The 20765-nt window shown below is 41.2% G+C and overlaps 1 protein-coding gene across 2 annotated transcripts in view; it reads right to left on the minus strand.

The window, feature by feature from the left end:
* csmd2 (CUB and Sushi multiple domains 2) overlaps positions 1 to 20765 on the minus strand; it is a 201408-nt gene that overhangs the window by 152451 nt on the left and 28192 nt on the right. For both annotated transcript variants that reach the window (XM_054764767.1, XM_054764766.1), the window contains exon 3: positions 6579 to 6691. In XM_054764767.1, the coding sequence (XP_054620742.1) occupies positions 6579 to 6691 (113 nt within the window). The remainder of the gene's footprint in view (positions 1 to 6578; positions 6692 to 20765) is intronic.

The raw sequence follows: 20765 nt of genomic DNA on the forward strand, positions 1-20765 counted from the left end.
CAGTGCTGTCCAACAGTTATGTTTTTTAAATCACTGGCATGCATCCGATTGGCCGATTGCAGTATGAAAGCCACCCCGTTTTGTGAGGATCTGTGCAAAAGGCAAAAGTAGATCTACTGTGACTGCAGTTTTAAAGAGAGGTTATGGAAATGTGTCGTTTTTGCGAAATCTTATCAGCCAACCAAAACAAAACATCTTGACTCTGCACTTTGGTGCTTGGCAGAGGTAAACAACCGATTTGTTAAAGAAGATAGAAGGAATAAGTAAAAAAAAAAAAAAAAAACAAAACATGGCAGCAAGGGTGAGTTCTGTGCAAGAATAATAATGCAGGAACAATGCCACTGGGGTTCAAACCTGCTCCTCGCATAGCTGCACAACTGTGAGTCATCCTTGTCTACACTGCGGTGGGCCATTCACACCTCGATTATTTTAACTACTTTTTTTTCTCCCTTCTTCCCTCTAGTTATGCTGTAGCTCTGCACCATAGTTCTCACCCACTCATCTCATCCCCTCTTTTTGTTTGATCCAACAAGGGTATGCTCTCAGAGGGCAGTTGGTCATTATGGGAACAGTAGGTGGCATAGAACGCCTTTCAGGGAAACAAAAATAAAGACAGGCATTGACGAAACGACCATGTTGCTGATCCCCACATACAGAGAGGACCGCAACCTTGTGTCTCTCCCGCGTAAAGTGCTCAGCTGACACACTACCCTTGTCTGTCAGTCAAACGCTCCATCGTCACACTGCTCTCACATCCACTGGAAGACTGTTGCAAAGGTAGCGGCATGTTTTCCGCTCCTTGGCAGAGTTGCACACGTGCATGATCATACATGAACATGCACAATCACCGTTCTGTCCAACAACTAATGCACATACTGCTGTACCTGCAGGACCATAAAACACTGAGAAAGATGTTTACAAGTCTCTATAAATGTAAGCTGATTGATTTCCTGTTAAATGCCCTTCAGATCTGAGCAGGAACATTTCTAGCCAATCTAGGTCATAAAAAGACTCAAAGGCACTATTCCAAAATAATATTTTGATCAAACCTCCAGAATTAATCGGAATTAAGACTGCGTTCAAACCTTTATCGCGGCTTATGTAATACTCATATCAAAAGCAAACTTCATTGTCATTCAGAAAGTCGGCAAAAGAGCACCACGGCCTACCAGACGGTTCCCATGAAAATTTCATAGGATACAGCCATAGTTTTTGGATTGGAGTAAGTAGACAAAAGAATACTATCTTTGTATTTTTTTTTATTAATCCCAATACATTAGCTCACCAAAGTGTTCAGTCACGTACCCCTTCAGTCATCTGACTTCAAGCCATGTACCCCTACTCCTTCAAAAACATAAACCTTTTTTAATCTTCATTAACTTGAAATACTGGACATGATTAATTTGTTAATTTTACAGTAAGTAAGTAATTCTGGTTCAAAAATGTGTATTTTACATGGGCACAGCTAAATAGATAAATATTCGTCCTACATATCTTATTTCCCGGCTGCTGGGATCCTTCCGTTTGTATGGGTTGAACTCAATTTAAGTCTACATATTAACTTGATACCAAATCGAAAGGGAAAGTTTAACACATATGATAAAGTAGTAAACTAAGTACAAAAATACCTGCAACCATCGATAAAGCTTCATTTTTGGGGGAATCCCCACTCTCTCTTCCTGACAAGTATTCACAGTATGGGGATGGAAACACCAATTTAAATTAAGTCTTCACGATGAAACACTCTTAATGCACAAAATAATCATGAAACTTACTTGTTCATGTAACTCACACACAGCAATGAAGAACCTCATGCTCTGTCTGCTTCCTTCTTTTTGCTCTGATTGTGCAGTCTGCGCTGTGAGGCGTTCAGGCACTAATTGTTTTTTATTTGTATTCACATACAGCCTATGACAATTGGGGTACCCCAGGGGGTAGGCATACCCCACTTTGGGAACCTAGGCATTAGATGAAACAGAACCAGTCAACCCCAATACAAAAATAACATCGCTCAGGCCCTGTCCCCTGGGGAACGTTCCTGGGATTTTTTTGGAGCGGGTTGAAAAAAAATGTGCGTCCACACTAGAAAATAGTTCCATCCAGATGGGAACGGATCATTGTGTGAAAATGATGTAACACACAAGGCACACCTACGTGTGGCGCTGTAAACAGATGGAAACCACGTGACACATCAAAGAAAGAAAGAATGCATGTGCATAAGTCCGTCGTTTTCCAGTTTCCAAGGCTCATCTAGACTTACGATGAAGTAGAATTACTGCTACGAGTCATTTTGGAGAAAAAGACAACAAAATATCAGGAGAATGTCGACCGGGTGAGTCATGCCAGTCGAAATAGTCAAATATTATGCTGGCTTGTCGTCAAAGCTCACTTCTGGTCACATGACGCCGACGGGGTGGCGACTGCTCAGTAATGTCATTTCTCAACAGCAGCAGTTTGGTTGTCTACACGAAAACGAAAAGCCGGCATTTTCAGATTTTCCCACTCTGGAAGCAGTTTTCAAAAAATACAGTTTCAAGGCATCGAGAACGGCGTTTCCGTGTGGATGAGAGGTTGAAGCAATAAAATACACTACCGTTTCCGTGTGGATAGCCCCTTAAATCGTCAAGACACTCATTTTACGCTAATCATAAAATATACATGCATGTAGAAAAAGAATGCTGTGAACTACTGACACCCTAAGCTTGCAAAACCTGGCTTTTTTCGTAGTCATGTTTGTGGAGGGTGTGTGCCTGTGTGGCTTTTGTGGATGTGCTCTGAGCTCATGCAAAAAAAAAAAAAAAAAAAGGCGAGTCTTGTACAACATTAAAGTGCTTGTGTTACTAAAACACTTGTTAATCTTGGTATGAAAGATATATTTCCTGTGTTAGATGTGTGCTGGAATGCTGAAATATTTACTGTTTTTAACGCTTTTCGTCGTAGGTTTAAGAGGTGTTTCATCAAGAACCCTCCCACTCAGACCCACCTATTGGGCTATATTGGTTTCTATATTATTGTGGTGCAGTTTTGGTTGAATTTCTATTGTTTGTTATATACTTTTTGATGTTACACCCGCCGGATGTGTTCGAACACTCGAGCAGACGGCGTAATGAAAATCACGACTTCATATCACTCGTATTTGTATAGTTCACCGCCGTATGACAAGAACATTTTATTCAGAGTACTTCTTTTCATTCAAAACACATACACTTTCCTGGCCTGTCTTGAATGGAACGTGTACTTTAAGACAACGTGAGTGAGTCTCACCTGAAACCTGTGACACAGACCTTGAATTATAGTTTTATGCATGGTGCCATACAAGCTTATTCAAAGATTCACATTGAAAGATGACCTTCCTGTGCATGCTCCACTGTGCAGTAGACGTGCCCACTTGTTTGAATGAGTGTTCTTGAACGTCTGCCTGGGTGAAACTATTGTGTGGAAATGGGCTTTTCGACCCTTTAGCTGTAGAGCGGAACAACAAGTTGATGTCCATTCACCCACAAAACAAATAAAAGGCCAGCAGGAAGGACAGAAGCAGGCAGAAACGCAAACTAATGTCTTATAGAGCTGCTCAGAGTGGACAGCCATGTCATGGAGGGCAAGGGAAAATTTATTTTCAGTCCTTTTCAATGAGACAATAGAAAAAAAGGCTTGATGTGGGAGTGATCAAATATTGACACAAATGACATCACACTTTCAACCACAATACTTAAGTTTCAAAGAACACTTGACAACACTTGAGACAAGTCTAGGGGCGATGTGCTCAGCTTCACTACAAAAAAAAAAAAAAAAATGTGTGTTTCAGTTGAAACAGTATGTTAACATATCAGTATGTTGAACATCTTCATATTCAAATGAGTCACTAGCCACAAGCTAAGAAAACAAACATATCTTTCTGACATAATGAGCATATCATTTAAGAACAAACATGCATGTACATTGTTACGCATGAGAAAAGGGGAATTGGCTACTGGGCTGGGACTGACCTTTTCAGATGTATTAAGCTAATTTGTTCATCGACATTATCTTAATTTCTCTTTTATTAACTGGTATTTCACGCTGTAGGCGAATAGTCACATTTGATAAAGGTGTGCAGCGATGTTTCTGAGCAATTATAATAACTTAACTATGCGGACTGTATTTGCTCTATATGAAAGTAGAATATATCAATGAAGAAAAGAAGAAGAAAAGAAGAAGAAAAGTGGAAATACTGACGCACAGTCATACCAATATCATATATGTGTATACTTGTTAATGAGAGCCACTTTTCCTGATGCTGGGAATTTCTCAGGTGTCCCCTCCTAATTAAGCTGTGGATTTGTCCCTTTGGAGGGGAACTAACACGACTAGGATGGCAGCATTTGAGCCACATTTAAACCACTCAGCCATTCATTCTGCCAAGGACTTAAAAGGAGGAGTCTCCATCCATCCATCTCTGCTTATCCAAGGTCGGGTCACAGGGGCAGCAGCCTATAGATGAGAAGCCCAGGCTTTCCTCTCCCCGGCTGCTTTGTCCAGCTTCTCCCGGCAGATCCTGAGGCTTTCCCAAGCCAGCTGGGAGACATCCTGTCCTGGGTTTTCCCCGAGGCCTCCTTCCGGTCGGACGTGCCCTGAACACTTCCTTGAGGGACGCATCCCAACCAGATGCCACCTCACCTGGCTTTTCTCAATCTGAAGGAGCAGAGGCTTTATTCCGTGTTCCTCCCGGATTACAGTGCGCCTCACCCTCTCTCTAAGGGAGAGCCAGCCACCCTACAGAGGAAACTCTTTTTGGCTGCTTGTACCTGCGATCTTGTCACAACCCAAATCTCATAACCATAGGTGAGGGTAGGAATGTAGATTTACTGGTAAATTCAGAGGTTTTGTATCTAAATCTATTTTTTGCAATTAAGGGCTTCTTCGCTGTGTGTCTCACAGAAACAAAAATAGCACTTTGGTTTTATTCAAATATGCTGAATGCATCATGTACTGACAGAAAAAAGAATTAAACATAAAATGACTTCATTATAGAGCAGACCGTTTCAGCCATGCAAACGCGTGCGTTTATTTATTTATTTCCTCTTTGGCTGACCCACTTGGGAGGTGCATTGTCTATGCAGCTGACGAAAGACAAACTTTGCAACACATGACTAGATAATCATCTTGCAACATCATGGAGAGCGCTACTTAGGCAGCACGTATCTTGGATAGTACGCCTGGAAGGGAAGAAGGAGAAGATCAAATGTTTCAAATTCCCCTTTGCCCGTGAGCCGCCTTCTCTCTTGCTCCGAGAGTTTGCAAAGAGAGGTGCGAGAGAGAGGAGAGTCTGCTGGTTGTCTCGGTAACGAAAGACTGTAGAGTAGTCTTAGTCATTACGGAGGGTCGGGGTGGCGGTGTGTACTATGTAGCACTTAGGCTTATTGCTGTGTGCCCGTAACAAATATCATCAACACCAGATGAGCCAAGACCAAAATGGTGGTTGGGAAGCTGACACCTTAAAGCCAGCCAGACGGGAAAAAAAAAAAAAACAAGGATTATTATACCATTTGGGAAAATACAGCCTACAGTGAGTAAATACAACATAATCAACAAAGACTTTTCAGTGTGCGAGAAAAGCATAGCCTGTGATTAAAGCCAAGCAATACAGTACGTGTGCCACATTGTGAGCTGATGCTCGCTGAAGCCTCCATTTTTTTCAAAGATTAAAACATACATGTCGTCAGATGTTTCTAACATTGATTTGGTCAAAATACATCCATCCATCTCACGGTTGTTCAAAAATACAAATTAATAAATCACGCTGTTTCGTGGTTGAATATGGCGTATTAGTAGTGAAAAAATATGCATATTGAAGTACTTTTTGTGTATTTTTTGGGGCGTATCAAAATCACCACTTCATTTCCATCGTATGTCATAGTTGTTTATCGATGACAGTGTATGACAACAATGTTTAAGTGGGTATTTTCATGTTCTTATTGTTTATTTCAAACTTGTTTTGACGTCATGAGCACTTTAATGATTGGTCAGGCACTTCAGGGACCTAAATATGTGTAGTCATTTAAAAGTCCGCTTTCCATAACATGTCAAAGCCAAAACACCAGTTGCTCCACCGTCATCCTCGGTTTATTCCATTAAGCCACATTCCGATATTCACGGTACCTCAGAAAGACTGACAAATCCCTCTGTCAGGTAATTAGCCTAATTAGTCAACTCGCTCGTCCTCGCGTTCCCTCCCTGCCTGCAGGCTCTCTGTTCCTCCCGCCTGGCTCTGAGGAGCGCAGTCATTAATATCATTAGAGCATGGGCCATAAAGAATCCCACGTCAACGTGACGAAGGGAGAGATGATAACCTGGCTGTGTGGGTTTTTTGCACATCCGTCATGTATGAGAATTTTCAGTCATGTAGGTCACTCTGGAAAGAGACTTGACTCAAGGACGAGTCCTCCAGTGTTCTTCAACAAACCTTCTTCACGTAACATGACATTTTTCCCCTCCTTGGAGGTGTTTTCTCCCTTTTAGCGCCGTCTCCTTAAAGCGGTCACCGGGATGATATATAGCATCATTTTATGTTCTAATGGGAAACAGTGAAGGGATGTTACCTTCATAGGATGCTTTAAATCCCTGGCCGCTCACTGCGTAGTCAGATAGTAGCCACAAAGTGAGCCTGGAGCCTGTGCTTACAATAGGCGATGGCAGCTGGAACCCCGTTAACCTGAGAACAAATAAACAGAAGGATAATAACCGTCAAAAAAAGACAAAAAGCATCAACAACACCTTGCAAGGTCACGTATTGTGCTCGAGCTGGCTTTCTCACGATGCATTCAAGGGTAACATTTGTGTGTGAAACAAGCTTCTGAATCATGGACAAGCAATTTAAAATGACAAATCCTCAACAAGACAGAGGAGCTTGATAGATTTCTCTCCATCAGCACAGACTGCAAACATGCCGTGAATCAGACGCCCCGTGTGAGAATGAGCAAACAGTTGAGTAGACAAACATAAAAATGTCAGGTCCTGAGTCAACAAACATCCCTAATAACCATGCGGATCATTTTAGACGTGGGAGTATGAGCTGCAAGAGACTTTATGTTTGCTATTTTGAGGAGAAGCAGTGGAGTATGTATAGCTCCATGTCTGCCACGCAATCCTGGCTTTCCTCCAGTGGAACATAATTGAGAAAATGCTAAATATGCATAAGACAAAAGGCACATTTTCTTCGCGTGCGTGCGTGTGCCAGTTTTAACATGGACTAGTATTTTTTTCAGCAAATGTAAATAAAGTACACTAAATCTTATAAGGTAGTAAGAAACTGTTTCCATTAACCGGATGAGTGACATTTTAAGTAACATCGAAACAAAACCAACTGCCTGCAAGTGAAGTGTAAACTAAATACAAGTATAATAAAGTAAAACTGCCCACCATTTAAACAGGTGCCTAATGGAGGGATTTTTTTTTCTTTCAGTTTTTCCTTGTTGCTGGACTTAACTTTTACGAGTCTTTTATGACTCCCTGTGCTTTTATTGAACTGTGCATTGTTTTGTAACGCTAAAAGTCCAGTGTGTGTAATTCAGGAAGCAGAAATTGAATATTATACTGCATTACTATGTAGTAACAATGTAGATTATCCTGGACCATTCCCATTATAGCCCTTTGAGCCACTACATCTAAGTATTCATTTGTATGCAGGTGGTTGGCAATAACAATGGCTCAATACGTACATTCACTCTGTATGCCGCTTAATCCTCATTAGGGTCACGGGGTTATGTTGGAGCCTATCCCAGCTGACTTTGGGCGAGAGGCGGGATGTAAACCTTGGTCTGGTCGCCAGCCAGTCGCAGGGCCCCAATTCATACAATACTGACATATTATAATGCATAAACATGGCTGATATGCCGGTGGCAGCATCTGTGCGAGTGATGCCAGCTGCATCCATAAAAATCATTCACAAGGTCAAAATGTGGATGCATTTTATTCAGGGTGAGGCAGAAGCTCACCGAAACAAACTGGTCCCCATCATGAGCCATCCATCCAAAAACCTCTCCCCAGTAAGGCAGATCTCATTTTCCAACAGACTCATTCAGCTCTGCTGTCATAAATAATGTTGGAAGACATCATTCTCAAGCTTTTGCCCGCAAAGCACTCACCTTTGCTTGACAGGAAGAACCATCATTGCACACGCACACACATACACACACATGCTGTTTATCATTCATAGAGTCTAAAATATTCATTGCCATTTTATATTATTTTGATACTTTTAGATGTTCTTCCATCAAACAAATTCTCTGAATTCTACTTTTATGTATTTGTCATTATTATTTTCAATCCATCTATCACAGGTAGAAGCAGACACCATTGTTGACTATTAATATCAATGCACATAATTTAGAAGCCAAATGTTGTTTAAAATGCAAAACATGTTCTCAAGAGGTAACCAGAAGAAACTGACACCCACAGAAGCATGGTGGTGGCAGCATCCCACTTGGAACTGTTGTTGACACTCGAGCTTTGGTTAGGGTGGTGGAATTTACAAACACTTAAATGCCAGTCCATTTTTGCTCAAACCTTCAGATGTCTTCAAGATCATGATAACCCAATAACAATCAAAATAGCAGTAATAACAATATAAATAACTTGCATGGCCACTTTTTTTTTTAAATATACTTTTTCAAATCAAATGTACAGGTGTTAGAGCACATTTTTATTACCTTACTTTACTTTTAAAAGAAGGTCTGGTTACTTTCGATACACGCATGCTGTATGTGCAACACACAGCAGAGTCATACTAGGAAGAATTACAAGACGTGCTATGAAAATGTTATTCCCCTAAAATCATTTTCTCTGAAAACTACAAAAGCAGTTCGTATAAGAGCAACCTTTTTGTAAGAATGTCTATTATTTTCTGGTTTATTAAAGACGACAAATCAGCTTGTTTTAATAGAGGTCTTTGACAAGCAGAGCGGTAAAGAGGTGGAACTGAAGGTAATAACCACAGCAATAACTACAGTGCAAAATCCTGTCCCTCTTCTTCTGAGATCAAATGCATTTATCTTAACGCCATGTATAAGAAATAAGGATCAGGTTGATCCATTCCTGTATTACACTGCACTACATATCACTGATTTGAATAAAACCCAGTGTTCACCTCAGTTTTAGCTCATATTTGATTTCTTTTGTGCTACTTTCATTTGCATTTTATGCACTCACTCTGCATGTACACACCCCCTTGAAAATCTCCTTGCATCCCTCTGTTTTATCCCTCTTACTGTTAAAAGGTGCTTCAGTGCTCCACTTACACAACAGAAGTAAGGTAAAGAGGAATAAGTAACACATAAAGAGGCATCATTTCCCTCCTTGCTGTGAGATTGCCGCGGCGGGGTATAGCGACTAAATGATGGGACACATGTTCATGTAAATAGCCCCTTTACTGACCGCAAATTAAGTTGGAAGGCAGCCATCTTGGTTCAGCAGCGCACTGCGGTGGAAGAGCGGGGTGATACAGAGTAGATGATGGAGGGACTGAAACAAAGAGGGGGAGGTTGGGTTGTTGCTGCATTCAAGTTGGGATCATCTGGCTCGAGCCTGATACCACTCCTGAATCATTTATGGACAAGAAAACAAAGTGGATGCTATGTGAAATCACATAGAAAGTGGCTTGAAAAGAGAAGGGACAGCAACGTGTTTATGGGTTGCGGACATTTGAGGTGTGCTTACTGCAATGTGGAGTAGCCAGTTAGGGCATTGGCTGCTAAGGTAGAGATGTCTAGCATCACTGCAAGTGAGAGGTACAAAAGAATGGTAGTAAATGGTGTACTATAATGCACTGCTTAGTTACGTAGCTCAAATACGACAGAAACATCCACATGCTAACCAAGTACTTTAATAAGAGTCAGTAATAAAATAACACCCGAATATATGAAGTATGGTTATTCACCATTGATGGTCATGCATTTAAAAAGTAACTACCACAGCAAGAACGCTGCCGTAAAGGTCTGCTAAAGGAGGAAGTGACGTAGGTATCACGCATGCGCAAAACTGGTTGCTTTTCCGGATTGCGTAATGACAATCCACGCAAAATTATCAGACAAGACTGCCTTATGTTTCATTATATGTAATAAGTGTGGATATTTATGCTTTTTTATCAAATAGGGTCAGCTCTTAAAAAAAAAAAAAACGAAAACATTCATTCCTATTGTCAATTTAGAGTCACCAATTAAACATGCATGTTTTTGGAATGTGGGCAAAAACCGGAGTGCCCGGAGAAAACCCACACAAGGGCAGAACATGCAAACTCCACACAGAGATGCCAAAGCGGAGATTTGAACACAGGTATTCCCGATCTCCTGACCGTGTGGCCAACATGCTAACCACTCGGCCACCATAAAAATACAATATTCTTAAGTCCTAAGACATTTATACTCATACAAGCATTACATTAAATTATCCTTATGCATTTGGCGTATCCCTGTATAAAAGAAACAACTAAACATAACTCCAAACTGTAGTGTTAGCTCCAACGCTAGTGTCAAGGTGTCCAGGCTGGTCCAACCAATAGTACGTATAAACCACTTAAGTAGGTGATCCAGGGTCAATACAGCATGGTTATTTATTTTCTTAGCCTGCATTCATTCATGAGTGCATGCACACTCCAGCATGTATGCTTCAATCGTGTGTAACTAACTGTTTGCATATGCACGTGTGTATGGAGAGAGTCTATTAAGATAAACTTTCCACCTGACTGGCTTCATCCTCATCTCAATGAGGAGCCTCTGCTTCCAATTATCCCGCCACTACCCATGGGAATGAGGGGAAGACAGACGGACCGAGAGGACACAAGATGATAGCGGCGGAGGGGAAAAACATAGGAGAGATGGTAATAATGAGGAGATGGCAACGGATGTGGAACCTCTAACCATGAGGAGGAATCATTGGGGGAAGCACCTTCATTAAGCGCTATAGGTGTTATGCATTCATGCTCAAACACCTTCTCGCACACACGGACGCACACGCATGTGGTTGAACTTTCTGCACGAGTGTGCATCTACCTTCCAAATATAAGCTATAGAAGGCAAAAGGAGGTCATTTGTCTTTTCATCTCTTTACTCCACCTGTGTGTGTGTGTGTGTGTGTGTGTGTGTGTGTGAGAGAGTAAAAAGACAGAAGTAGTGTCCTCTCTATGGTTTGTTGGCTGGTGATGCACTTCCCTGCTCCACTTCCTAGTCCCCATGAAGAAGGATTAATTTAACAACTGTGTGTGTGTGTGTGTGTGTTCTGAAGATGGGGGTGGGGGGGCAGAGTGCTGAAGCAGCTGATTTTCCAGCAAAGAGAGGGAACAGCAGGGGGAAACACAGAAAAATAGATACAGCAGCAAGATTTTGATAGCAGGGCGGAAGGGAGATATTAGCCAATAAATGATGGGTGGGACAGGACACACAGAGGGAGGGGGGGCATGCAAATTGTGATTTTTTTTTCTTTATGCGAGTGTAGTTATATAGCTTGTTGGTGGTCTTGGCCAGAATACCAATCAGTATCCGGTGTGGCCACCATTTGCCTCAAATCCCGTATCCAGAGCATTCCAAACATGCTCAATGGGTGACATGTCCGATGAGTATGCTGGCCACTGCACAACAACATACCGCCCATTAGGGTTGGGTGATACTTGTATGTACCTTTGATGTATCACAATATGGCAATATAATTCAATTCAGCAGAGTCTTGTATAAAAAGCTCCAAACCTGAACCCATATAATGAAAAGTTATTACATTAAAAGTAAGCTTGCCTATGGGACTGCATAGCGAGTGTCCAAAGCAAGCCAGTCTATTCCAGTTGCTTTCTCAACATTAGATCCACTGTCAGGAGTTACACTTGTTTCTTCCATCCAAGTCCCATTCCTGGAAAAACCCCTTCAACTTACTTGCGATGTTTTCACCTGTATGTTCCTCCGGAAAAAAACTTGTCTGGAGACGGGACGACTTCAAAGTTCAGTTGCTGGTTATGTAGTGAACCGTGAGGCTCATATATGGTTGAGTCGCTCGGCTACTCCACACGTCTGTACCACGTCTGCTCTATCTATACCGAACCACTTCCATATTACCTCCTCGTTTAGCAATTTCTTCATCTATAGTCTCCGCTTCTCCTCTGCCTTCAGCCATGCTCATCTTCTCTCTTCTGTTGTTGTGTTTGTGCTGCTTTCTCCTCCACCGCTGGACCATCCATGAGGCGCCAAGCATCAATACAGTGCCCTGTGGCACGCAGTCACGGGAAAAAGACGTCATCAACCCTGCTTTTCCCGTTTGAAATTATATCATTTATATCGGTGTAAGTAATTTTCTTATCATTGGAAGAATTTATACGGGTATATAAAAATAATCGCCCAACCCTACAGCCCATACTACAGCCCCACCGCCACTTTGGGCCACTCGAGGCACCTCATGTTGCAAAGATCTGTTCACAATTCCCAGAAGCTGAAAACATCCCAGTTCTTTTATGGTCAGCATACTCACCAGACATGTCACCCACTGAGCATGTTTGGGATGCTCTGCATCAGTGCACACTACAATACAGTTCAACTGCTCATTTTTGGAGTGGCCTTTTATTGTGGCCAACCTCAGGCACACCTGTGCAATAATCATGCTGTCTAATCAGTATCTTGATATGCCACACCTGTGAGGTGGATGAATCATGAATTCCCACTGACATAATAGAGAGCGATAGGCCGTTTGTGTACAAAGAAAATGTTTTGCATTGTTGAGTTCAGCTCATGAAAAACGTTTTTTGTTGAGTACATACACATATACATAAACAACTATCATGGGCAAACATTTTGAAAATGTTAAAGTACAAAATAATGGCGACCAGTATTCACGTGCACAAGCAGTTGCTTTCTTGCTCGTGTGTTTGCAAAATAAATACATTTTTATATGCAAATGCATTTCTTCATTATTTCAAAAAGGCATGATGAACACAAAAAGGACACACTCCAAGATTTAAAAAAGCTGCATGTTCAGTTTTACCATGTTTGTGCGTGACTCATCGCTGTCTTTACGCTTACTGCGACTGTGTTGCTGTTGGGAGGTTAAAACGACACTGCACTCTCATAAATACGCACACACACTCATTTTAATTCCTCCAGGTAATGGGAAGAATTTCACAAGCAATTAGATTAGGCTTTCTATCGGCCCTTCTTGTGCGTTCAAGTCAGGGCAACTGTAATGCATCAAGTCACTTTGCCCAAGGCTGGGATCTTAGCTTTGATGGTTTGCCTCTGGGATCGCAGCAAAAATTATCTCCATTGAATCCAAAAGTTGAGCAAATATGTTCAAATGAATCATATGTGGTTCCACGGGGAAGGTTGAGTCGCCATCTTTTAATTATCCATCACTTTTTACTTTGGTGTTGCTCTTCACAATCCGAAGGTCCGCAGGGCACGCGGTTCACACAACAAAAGGTAAAATTTATCATAGCTGTAGGCAAGAGGAATTTGTAAACCTCATGCATGGCTCCCTCACTGATACCACAACTCATCAATGTTTTAAACACAACTTTTCCGAAAAGAAGTCTTTGTTTCTTCTGTTGTCAGAAATGTCTTGCTGTGTTGCACGCATCTACTCGTCAATATTCATACGTGCGTGACATTACAAGGCTTTCACGCGCCGCGCCTGAGCAGCAATTGTCTGGAAAGTCTCCCCGGTGTCACTGATGCTGGGTGCTGATGGTTAGATAATCAACCGCAGTCAGTGCCCACTGAGAGACAAACCGCAGTCAAGTCATTAACAAACCGGCTTCTCCAGACGGAGGAGGGCGATTGGAAAAAATTTGAGCCTAAACTAGAAGCGTTGAGTTTCTGGCAGGTGTGCTTCACCAACAAGTGAATTGTTTGCAGCACCAGAAAAGACTGAGTCATCAGCATTGTTCATCATCTGTGTGGCAACACACCATTGAGTAGTTGTCATTTGCTCAGCAGAATTGCTAAAGTCATCAGCGGCTGAATTAATGGACGCACGCATGCATGTGAATGAAGAGAGGAGTTACAGACGACTGCACGCAAATGGTTCAGCTTCACCAGAGATAACTTCTCCGCAGAGTCTTTAATTAGATGCCTTTGTTTCATTGTAATTCCTCTAAATTAAAGTTGGAATTATGGACACTTTTCATCATCATGACATTGATGTTTGTCTACATGTGCCCTGTGATTGGCTGGCGACCAGTCCAGGGTGTACCCCACCTCTCGCCTGAAGTCAGCCGAGATAGGCTCCAGCATATCCCCATGACCCTAGTGAGGATAAGTGGCATAGAAAATCGATTGATTTGTTTTATATTATGTTTAACTCATGAGCTATTTTTGTTGTCATTGTTATAATTGTCCAAACAAATGTACCTTTAGTTGTATCAAGCATTAAAATGAACAAGAAACTGAAGAAAAAGGGTGGCCTAAGATTTTGTTTCCATGACTGTATAAATAAATTGAATTTAGAGTCATTGTGTAGTTATGATTGTAGTTAACGTTAGAAGCTACACTTTGCAAAATATATAACTAAAGCAGGTGCGTGTTACCCATGCAGAGGCAAACCAAAGGCCACCGAGGCAAAATGTTGGTGTAAATTGTCAACGTTAACCGAAATGCACGCTAACCAGGGTGTACGCTAACCAAGGAATCACTGCCAGTCCAGTTTCCAAATCCTTGTTATTCCAATCCATGCTCATTTTCTACATAGTTACAGTGCATTCATGTATGTTCAAAAAGTCAACCAAAACCTAGAATGGATAGAACAACAACAACAACAATAATAGTGCATATTGTTTAACAATATGCAGTACACAGTATGTCTTAAAACATCTGTAAGAAATCAATAAACACACAACCTAAATCTCTCAAAGTGAAATTAGGCAAAAAGAATTGCATTACATCGTGTCCGTCCTTGTGCAGACATGTCAATTACTCACCCAGCAAACAAATCAAGGCTGCCAAATGAATCGAGATGGCATTCACATGTCTACGGCGGTACCTTTTGTTCCGCACAAATCACCTTGCAATAATCCTCGGGCGAAAAACAATTAAGGGGGAGAAATAAAATTGATTGAAAGTCCTATGACTCATATCTCCAGGTAAGCGACAAAGCTTGTGATCGCCCGGTGATATGCATCTGTTTATTCAGTATTGCCTGGGTGTCGATTACCCGAGTGGATCGAGCGACGATGACATATGATAATTGACTAAATGAACAACAGGAGAAAATGGAGACAGAGCTGATGCAATTAAAAGTAAAGAGTCAACAGGAAAGAAGCATCAACATCTGTTCTGCATTTTATAGTAGCGAGTCTTCTATGTGAGAGCTATACCTTTACTGCATAGTCAACACAGAATGCAACAATAAATATGGCAACTGTCATAGCTTCCTAAAAAACACCGAGGATGGCATATGGAGGCTCCCACCCAAAACATCCGCAGACAACTGGAATCCAATTAATTTTTCAGCTTAGAAGATGTATTTTTATTACATTGATCATAAGAACTTGTGGGATGGTGTAAAACACAAGAAATTATTAATATGACAGATACATTTGTAAAATTAAAAAAAAAAAAATTGTCTGTAATACACAGGAGAAGGGGGGTTGGCTTTCATAAGCTTTGCTTCTTCTTACTCATTTCCGACATGTTGAATTGTGCAAGTTTAAACATGCGATGTACTTTGTTGAACATGGTCGGAAAAAAACTACGCCATGACTATTTCAGTTATTTTGCATGGGAAAAACATCTTTCCAAATGCATGCATTACATCAGTTGCTTCTATTGTTCACATTTTATAAACAAACAAAACTTGCACAGCAGGTTACACTGCAGACCTGATTTCAGCCTCTGACCAAAAATAAAGTGCACAGCGACTAAACATGGCTAGTCATCCAATGCCATGAATTCCACACTTTATCATAGTAGCTTTGCGCTTTTAACTCTTATAAGTGCCAACAATGGGCTGCTGCTTGGCTCTTGCTCCGGCTAGTTTTAGCTTTTGCCTTATCTTGATTGCTAGCTGTCTGTCTGGCAGAGCAAAAGTGGACAGTGGCTGACTTTCAAACTTTTGCGGAGGTAGATACGATCGGCTTCACGTAGAGACGGGCCGATTGATGAGCCCCATATTTCAAACATAACTGATGATTAATCATGATTAATTCATTTACAAACTGTGAATAATATGAATAAAAATATTGACATAAAAAACATGATATTTAGCCATCATTCAAAGTGATTACATTTAATTCTATTTCCTAACACTACTGCAATGCAAACATTGATACCATACCATTTAACCATCAGTGATATTGTAGGCAGATTTAAATATTATTGGACTCACATACACCCCACTGATGATACACACATGCATAAATATATTTCTCCTCCACTCTACCTTCTTCTTCAACTACGGAGCAACATACACGGCCACATACCATGTCATTAAATCACACATGTGCAAACCCCAAGGCTCTCTGCTCTGCTCCCTTTGAGGGCTCCAACGCAGCATGACGCTTTGAATCTATATTCTCAATTCCGCCATTCAGATCCCTCTCACTGCGACGTTCAGTTTCACTTCACAGAGGGACACCACTAATAGACTCCAAACAAGGTTGGGCATAAGATCGGATTATCCGGCAGGGATAACAGGGACACAGTGACCGATGGAGTGCCCGAGCATTGCTATTTACTTTCTGAACGGAATTCTTCTTTGGTTCCAGTGGCGGAGCTGATCAAACAGTACAGAGAAGGAGACAGCAAAGGAAATGGGAGGAGAGGATGAGGAAGGAGCAGTGTGTCTGTGTGTGTCATTGAAGAAAGTGGTGATCTAGAATTAGCTCTAGGCTCTCACAAACACAGATTGTCTCATATGCCATTCACAGTGCGTCTGCATGCTGTTGACAGTCACTTTGGAGCGCTAAACGCACAATGCATCTTTTGTGCCTTCTTTAAGATATGCAGACTGGAATAAGCTGTTCTATTTTAGTCCTCAACCTCTCTGCGTGCCCCTGTTTTTTATGGACCTCTTTGCATTCTTTGTCGCACAAGCCCAGCTACAACACAATACGGAGTATTAATCTTCAACTTTAGCTCACAAAATAGACAGGAGTGCAACTGGTCACATGCCACAAGTGCCTAATTACATGCCAGGCGTATTCTTTGCACACAGCGCGACTACTGGGTATATTGGCGCATTATATATGCGCTTGAACCATTATCACATTTCACAAGGTGTTTGGATCACTAATTAGACGGATATGCTTGACGTCTCTGAGGGCTGAACAAGAGCAGAGAGAGGCAAAGGGTGAAATCAAAGGAGAAAAAAGTGAGACTGCTGCAGTGCTATAAAAGAGGCTGAAAAATATCAGGGGAAGAAATGCTTCACAATAGACCAAGGCTCAGTTTATGGTTCTCATTGAGGTACATACTGTACTGTAAGTCAAAGGACATTTTCCATTTCACCCAAAGGAGACCGGTATCGTCCTAATTATACTATACTACAGTTCTTATATAATAATAGGCATGCACTATAAACTTCATATAAGTAAGAATAATTATATACCATAATTGCTCCAACTAAAACCTCTGTTCAATTAACCGTAGTCTCTCCTATAGTCGCCGGGTGCATGAGCTACAAAAGCAAATCACCACGGGGGTTCTCTAATTTGTGGTAGCTCAAAAACATTGGTATTAACAGCTGCGGCTGCAAGCAAACTCCCAATGTGTGTTTTTTTTTATTACCTATACAAGATGGCAGTAGCTGCATGCAAGTATTATGACTGGTCAGCATCCAGCAACTTGATCTACCTCTACATGTGCTTTAAAATGTTGGTTGTGCTACTCTGCTTAATATTTAATAATATTTAATAATAATTCTGCTTAGTGAAACTGATGCACTGTACACTTGCGGTATTATTTATAACAGTTCTAAAAAAATAAATAAATAAATAAGCTGTTACACATACAGGTAAACTTCGGTTTTCATACCCGGTTTTTGTAGAATTTGTTTTTTGACTAAATGTCTCAGTTTCCGTACACTGTCTCAGCTACGGTACAGCCAACCGCCTAACAAACAAGTCAGCGGAATGGAGTGCTCAAACAAAGCATCCGCACATTGGTAAATGGATAGTAGCTGTTTTACAGTTTGGACACTATAGACAGATTCCAGCCAGGGAACCCAATGAATCTTTTTTGTGTGAGTGTGGGCGGTTTATTTGTTCATAGAACGCACATAGAAGGATGAACAACTCTGTAGCTGTCTCCTTCCTTCCTCCTAATAAGCACAGCGGGTATTCTGGTGAGGCGTTCAAGCGCACTGTGTATTTCTGAGTGTCAGTCTTCAACAAAAGGTAAAAGTAATGTTAAATCTAGGCCTGTCACAATAATCAATAAATCAATTAACCGCACACTAAATAAAAACAAACACGATACTTTTGCCGGTCATGACAAATTGACGTGTGCATGCCGGTTTGTTGGAGTTGGCCGCGAGTGCACACACACACACACACACACACACACACACACACACACACACACACACACACAGTGCTGCAAGTGAGTTACGTGAGGAGTAACAAGCAAGCCAATGCAAATGGATGCTTCTCCTGAAAGGAGTACCAGAGACAGTGCAGTTACGAGGGTCACAACGCACAGACTACAGTCATTTGAAGCCGTAGCCATGTGGAAATATACTGCAAACATGTTGAACAACAGAGGAAACATTATTGAATATTTTCGTGTCTGGCCATGTCCACACGTGAACGTTCTTGGGATTTTTTGTTTTTGGCGGGTTAAAAAAAAAGTCGCGTCCACACTGTGCCAGATTAGTAAAAAAAGAAAAAATCGCATCTAGACGGGAACGGATAACTGAGTGAAAACAATGTAATACACAAGGCAGACCCACGTGTGGCGCTTTGAACAAATACGCCGACAGAACCACGAGACACCAAACCATAGAAGAAGAAAGAACGGATGTGCATAAGTCCGTCGACTTCGGCTTTTCAAGGCACGTCTAGATGGAGTGGAATTACACGTGTGTCATTTTGGGAGTACTGTATAAGACAAGAAAATACCGGGAGAATGTCGACTGCGGTGAGTCATGACACTCGTAATATTAAGATATTACGTCAGCTTGAAAAAGGTGAAAGGTACAGTAAGAAAATGAAAAAATGTGGGCAAAGATGACTATCTTGACTATCTATCCCCCATTATGTCAAGATAAAATAAAACTGACCCCTAAATACGTTGACAATGACACATCCTTGAAAGGTTTATTCTTTAATCTGCACTGCAAAACATTTCCCTCTGCAGCTGAAGTGCATCCCGTTACGATGCTTGATCTGCCCGGGGATGGCGAGGACGTCGATAGCAATGGGCTCATGCAGGATGTGGCGTGTAAATTCACAGCCATCTAGTTGATTATTTCTCTAATCTGAAACCAGTATTTCTGCCTCACAGGTGAGACGATGTCAATAAATCACAGCATCATTTCACTTTTCTCCCCTGTCCGCTGCAAGATGATGAAAAACAAACTATCACTCTTCACCCCCGCCCCACCGTTTTTACCAGTCTGTCGTTAAAGCTGGCGTTGATAAGTGGTAGCCTCTCCATTAACAGCTCAAGCTCAATAGAACCATAAATCCAATAGTCTATCTGCGCGTGTTTGTGTGTGTGTGAGTGGTCATATCAGCTGGTATTCTTGAGTATGTCTTGGCATGGGGGTAGATGCAGCCCATGGGGAAAATATACAAACATACAGTGCACGTATGCAGGAAAAAATGTGTGAATGTTGTTGATGAACACACATAAAGCCTTTGTAATCTGAAAATGTACCCAGTGGCAGAACGGGCATGTGTAGCATAGAGGGAACATGCAAATACACGTGCCGGGTACATGCGCGTCACGGTGTTTACATACTGAGGTCATTTACCAAAGTGTGTGTTGTGAGAGATTGATAGCAGAGGCCTTCGCCAAGGTAGAATTATTGCCAAGACAAGTCTTCCGGCAAGCAGTGAGTGGACTACGTCACCCTGACCCACTGACATGGGCTCTTTATAAGCTTGCATCATCGAATGACAGCACACAGTGCATGGGTTAAAGATAATGCATCTGATTCCTTCAAGCAGGGGTGTCCACAAACTTTTTCCGCCGAGAGCCACAGAGTAAAAATAAGAATTCATAACTAAAAATGTATACATTTTTTTAAAGAAAATACTGCATCTCAGATTTGTGGTGAAGCGGATTATTAGTATCAACTTCAGTTTTTGCTCCGAACCCCCATTCTGTTTTAAATTTCTTGACTTTCTTCTTACATATTCGTAAATGTTCTTCTCATTATATTATCACAGTATTCCGATAATGTTTTTACTTTTTTCCGTAATATTATAACTTTTCTCCAACCTAATTTTTCAAAAAATACTTTGTTTCGCATAATATTACAAACTTTCTTCTTGGAAATTTTCTTGTCGTTATTATTCAAATAATATTTTGACTTTATTCTCGTAACATGACAACTTCTTCCGTAACCTAGTTTTTCAAAAATTTCAACTTTGTTGTTTTTCATAATATTGACACTTGGGGGAGGGGGAGTAACATCGTTCTTTAATATTTAAATTTTATGCTACTAAAGTCATTTTTCCTCAGAATGTTATTCTCAAAAAATTATGACTCATTAGATCACAACTTTTTTTTCTTAATATTTACATTTTCTGTTTTTGCAGCAAAGCCAATGAAAAAACAGCTGCGTGCCACAAACGGCCCCTGGACTTTAAGAGACAG

Source organism: Dunckerocampus dactyliophorus, chromosome 20 (assembly GCF_027744805.1).
Source record: "Dunckerocampus dactyliophorus isolate RoL2022-P2 chromosome 20, RoL_Ddac_1.1, whole genome shotgun sequence".
NCBI classification, from domain to species: Eukaryota; Metazoa; Chordata; class Actinopteri; order Syngnathiformes; family Syngnathidae; genus Dunckerocampus; species Dunckerocampus dactyliophorus.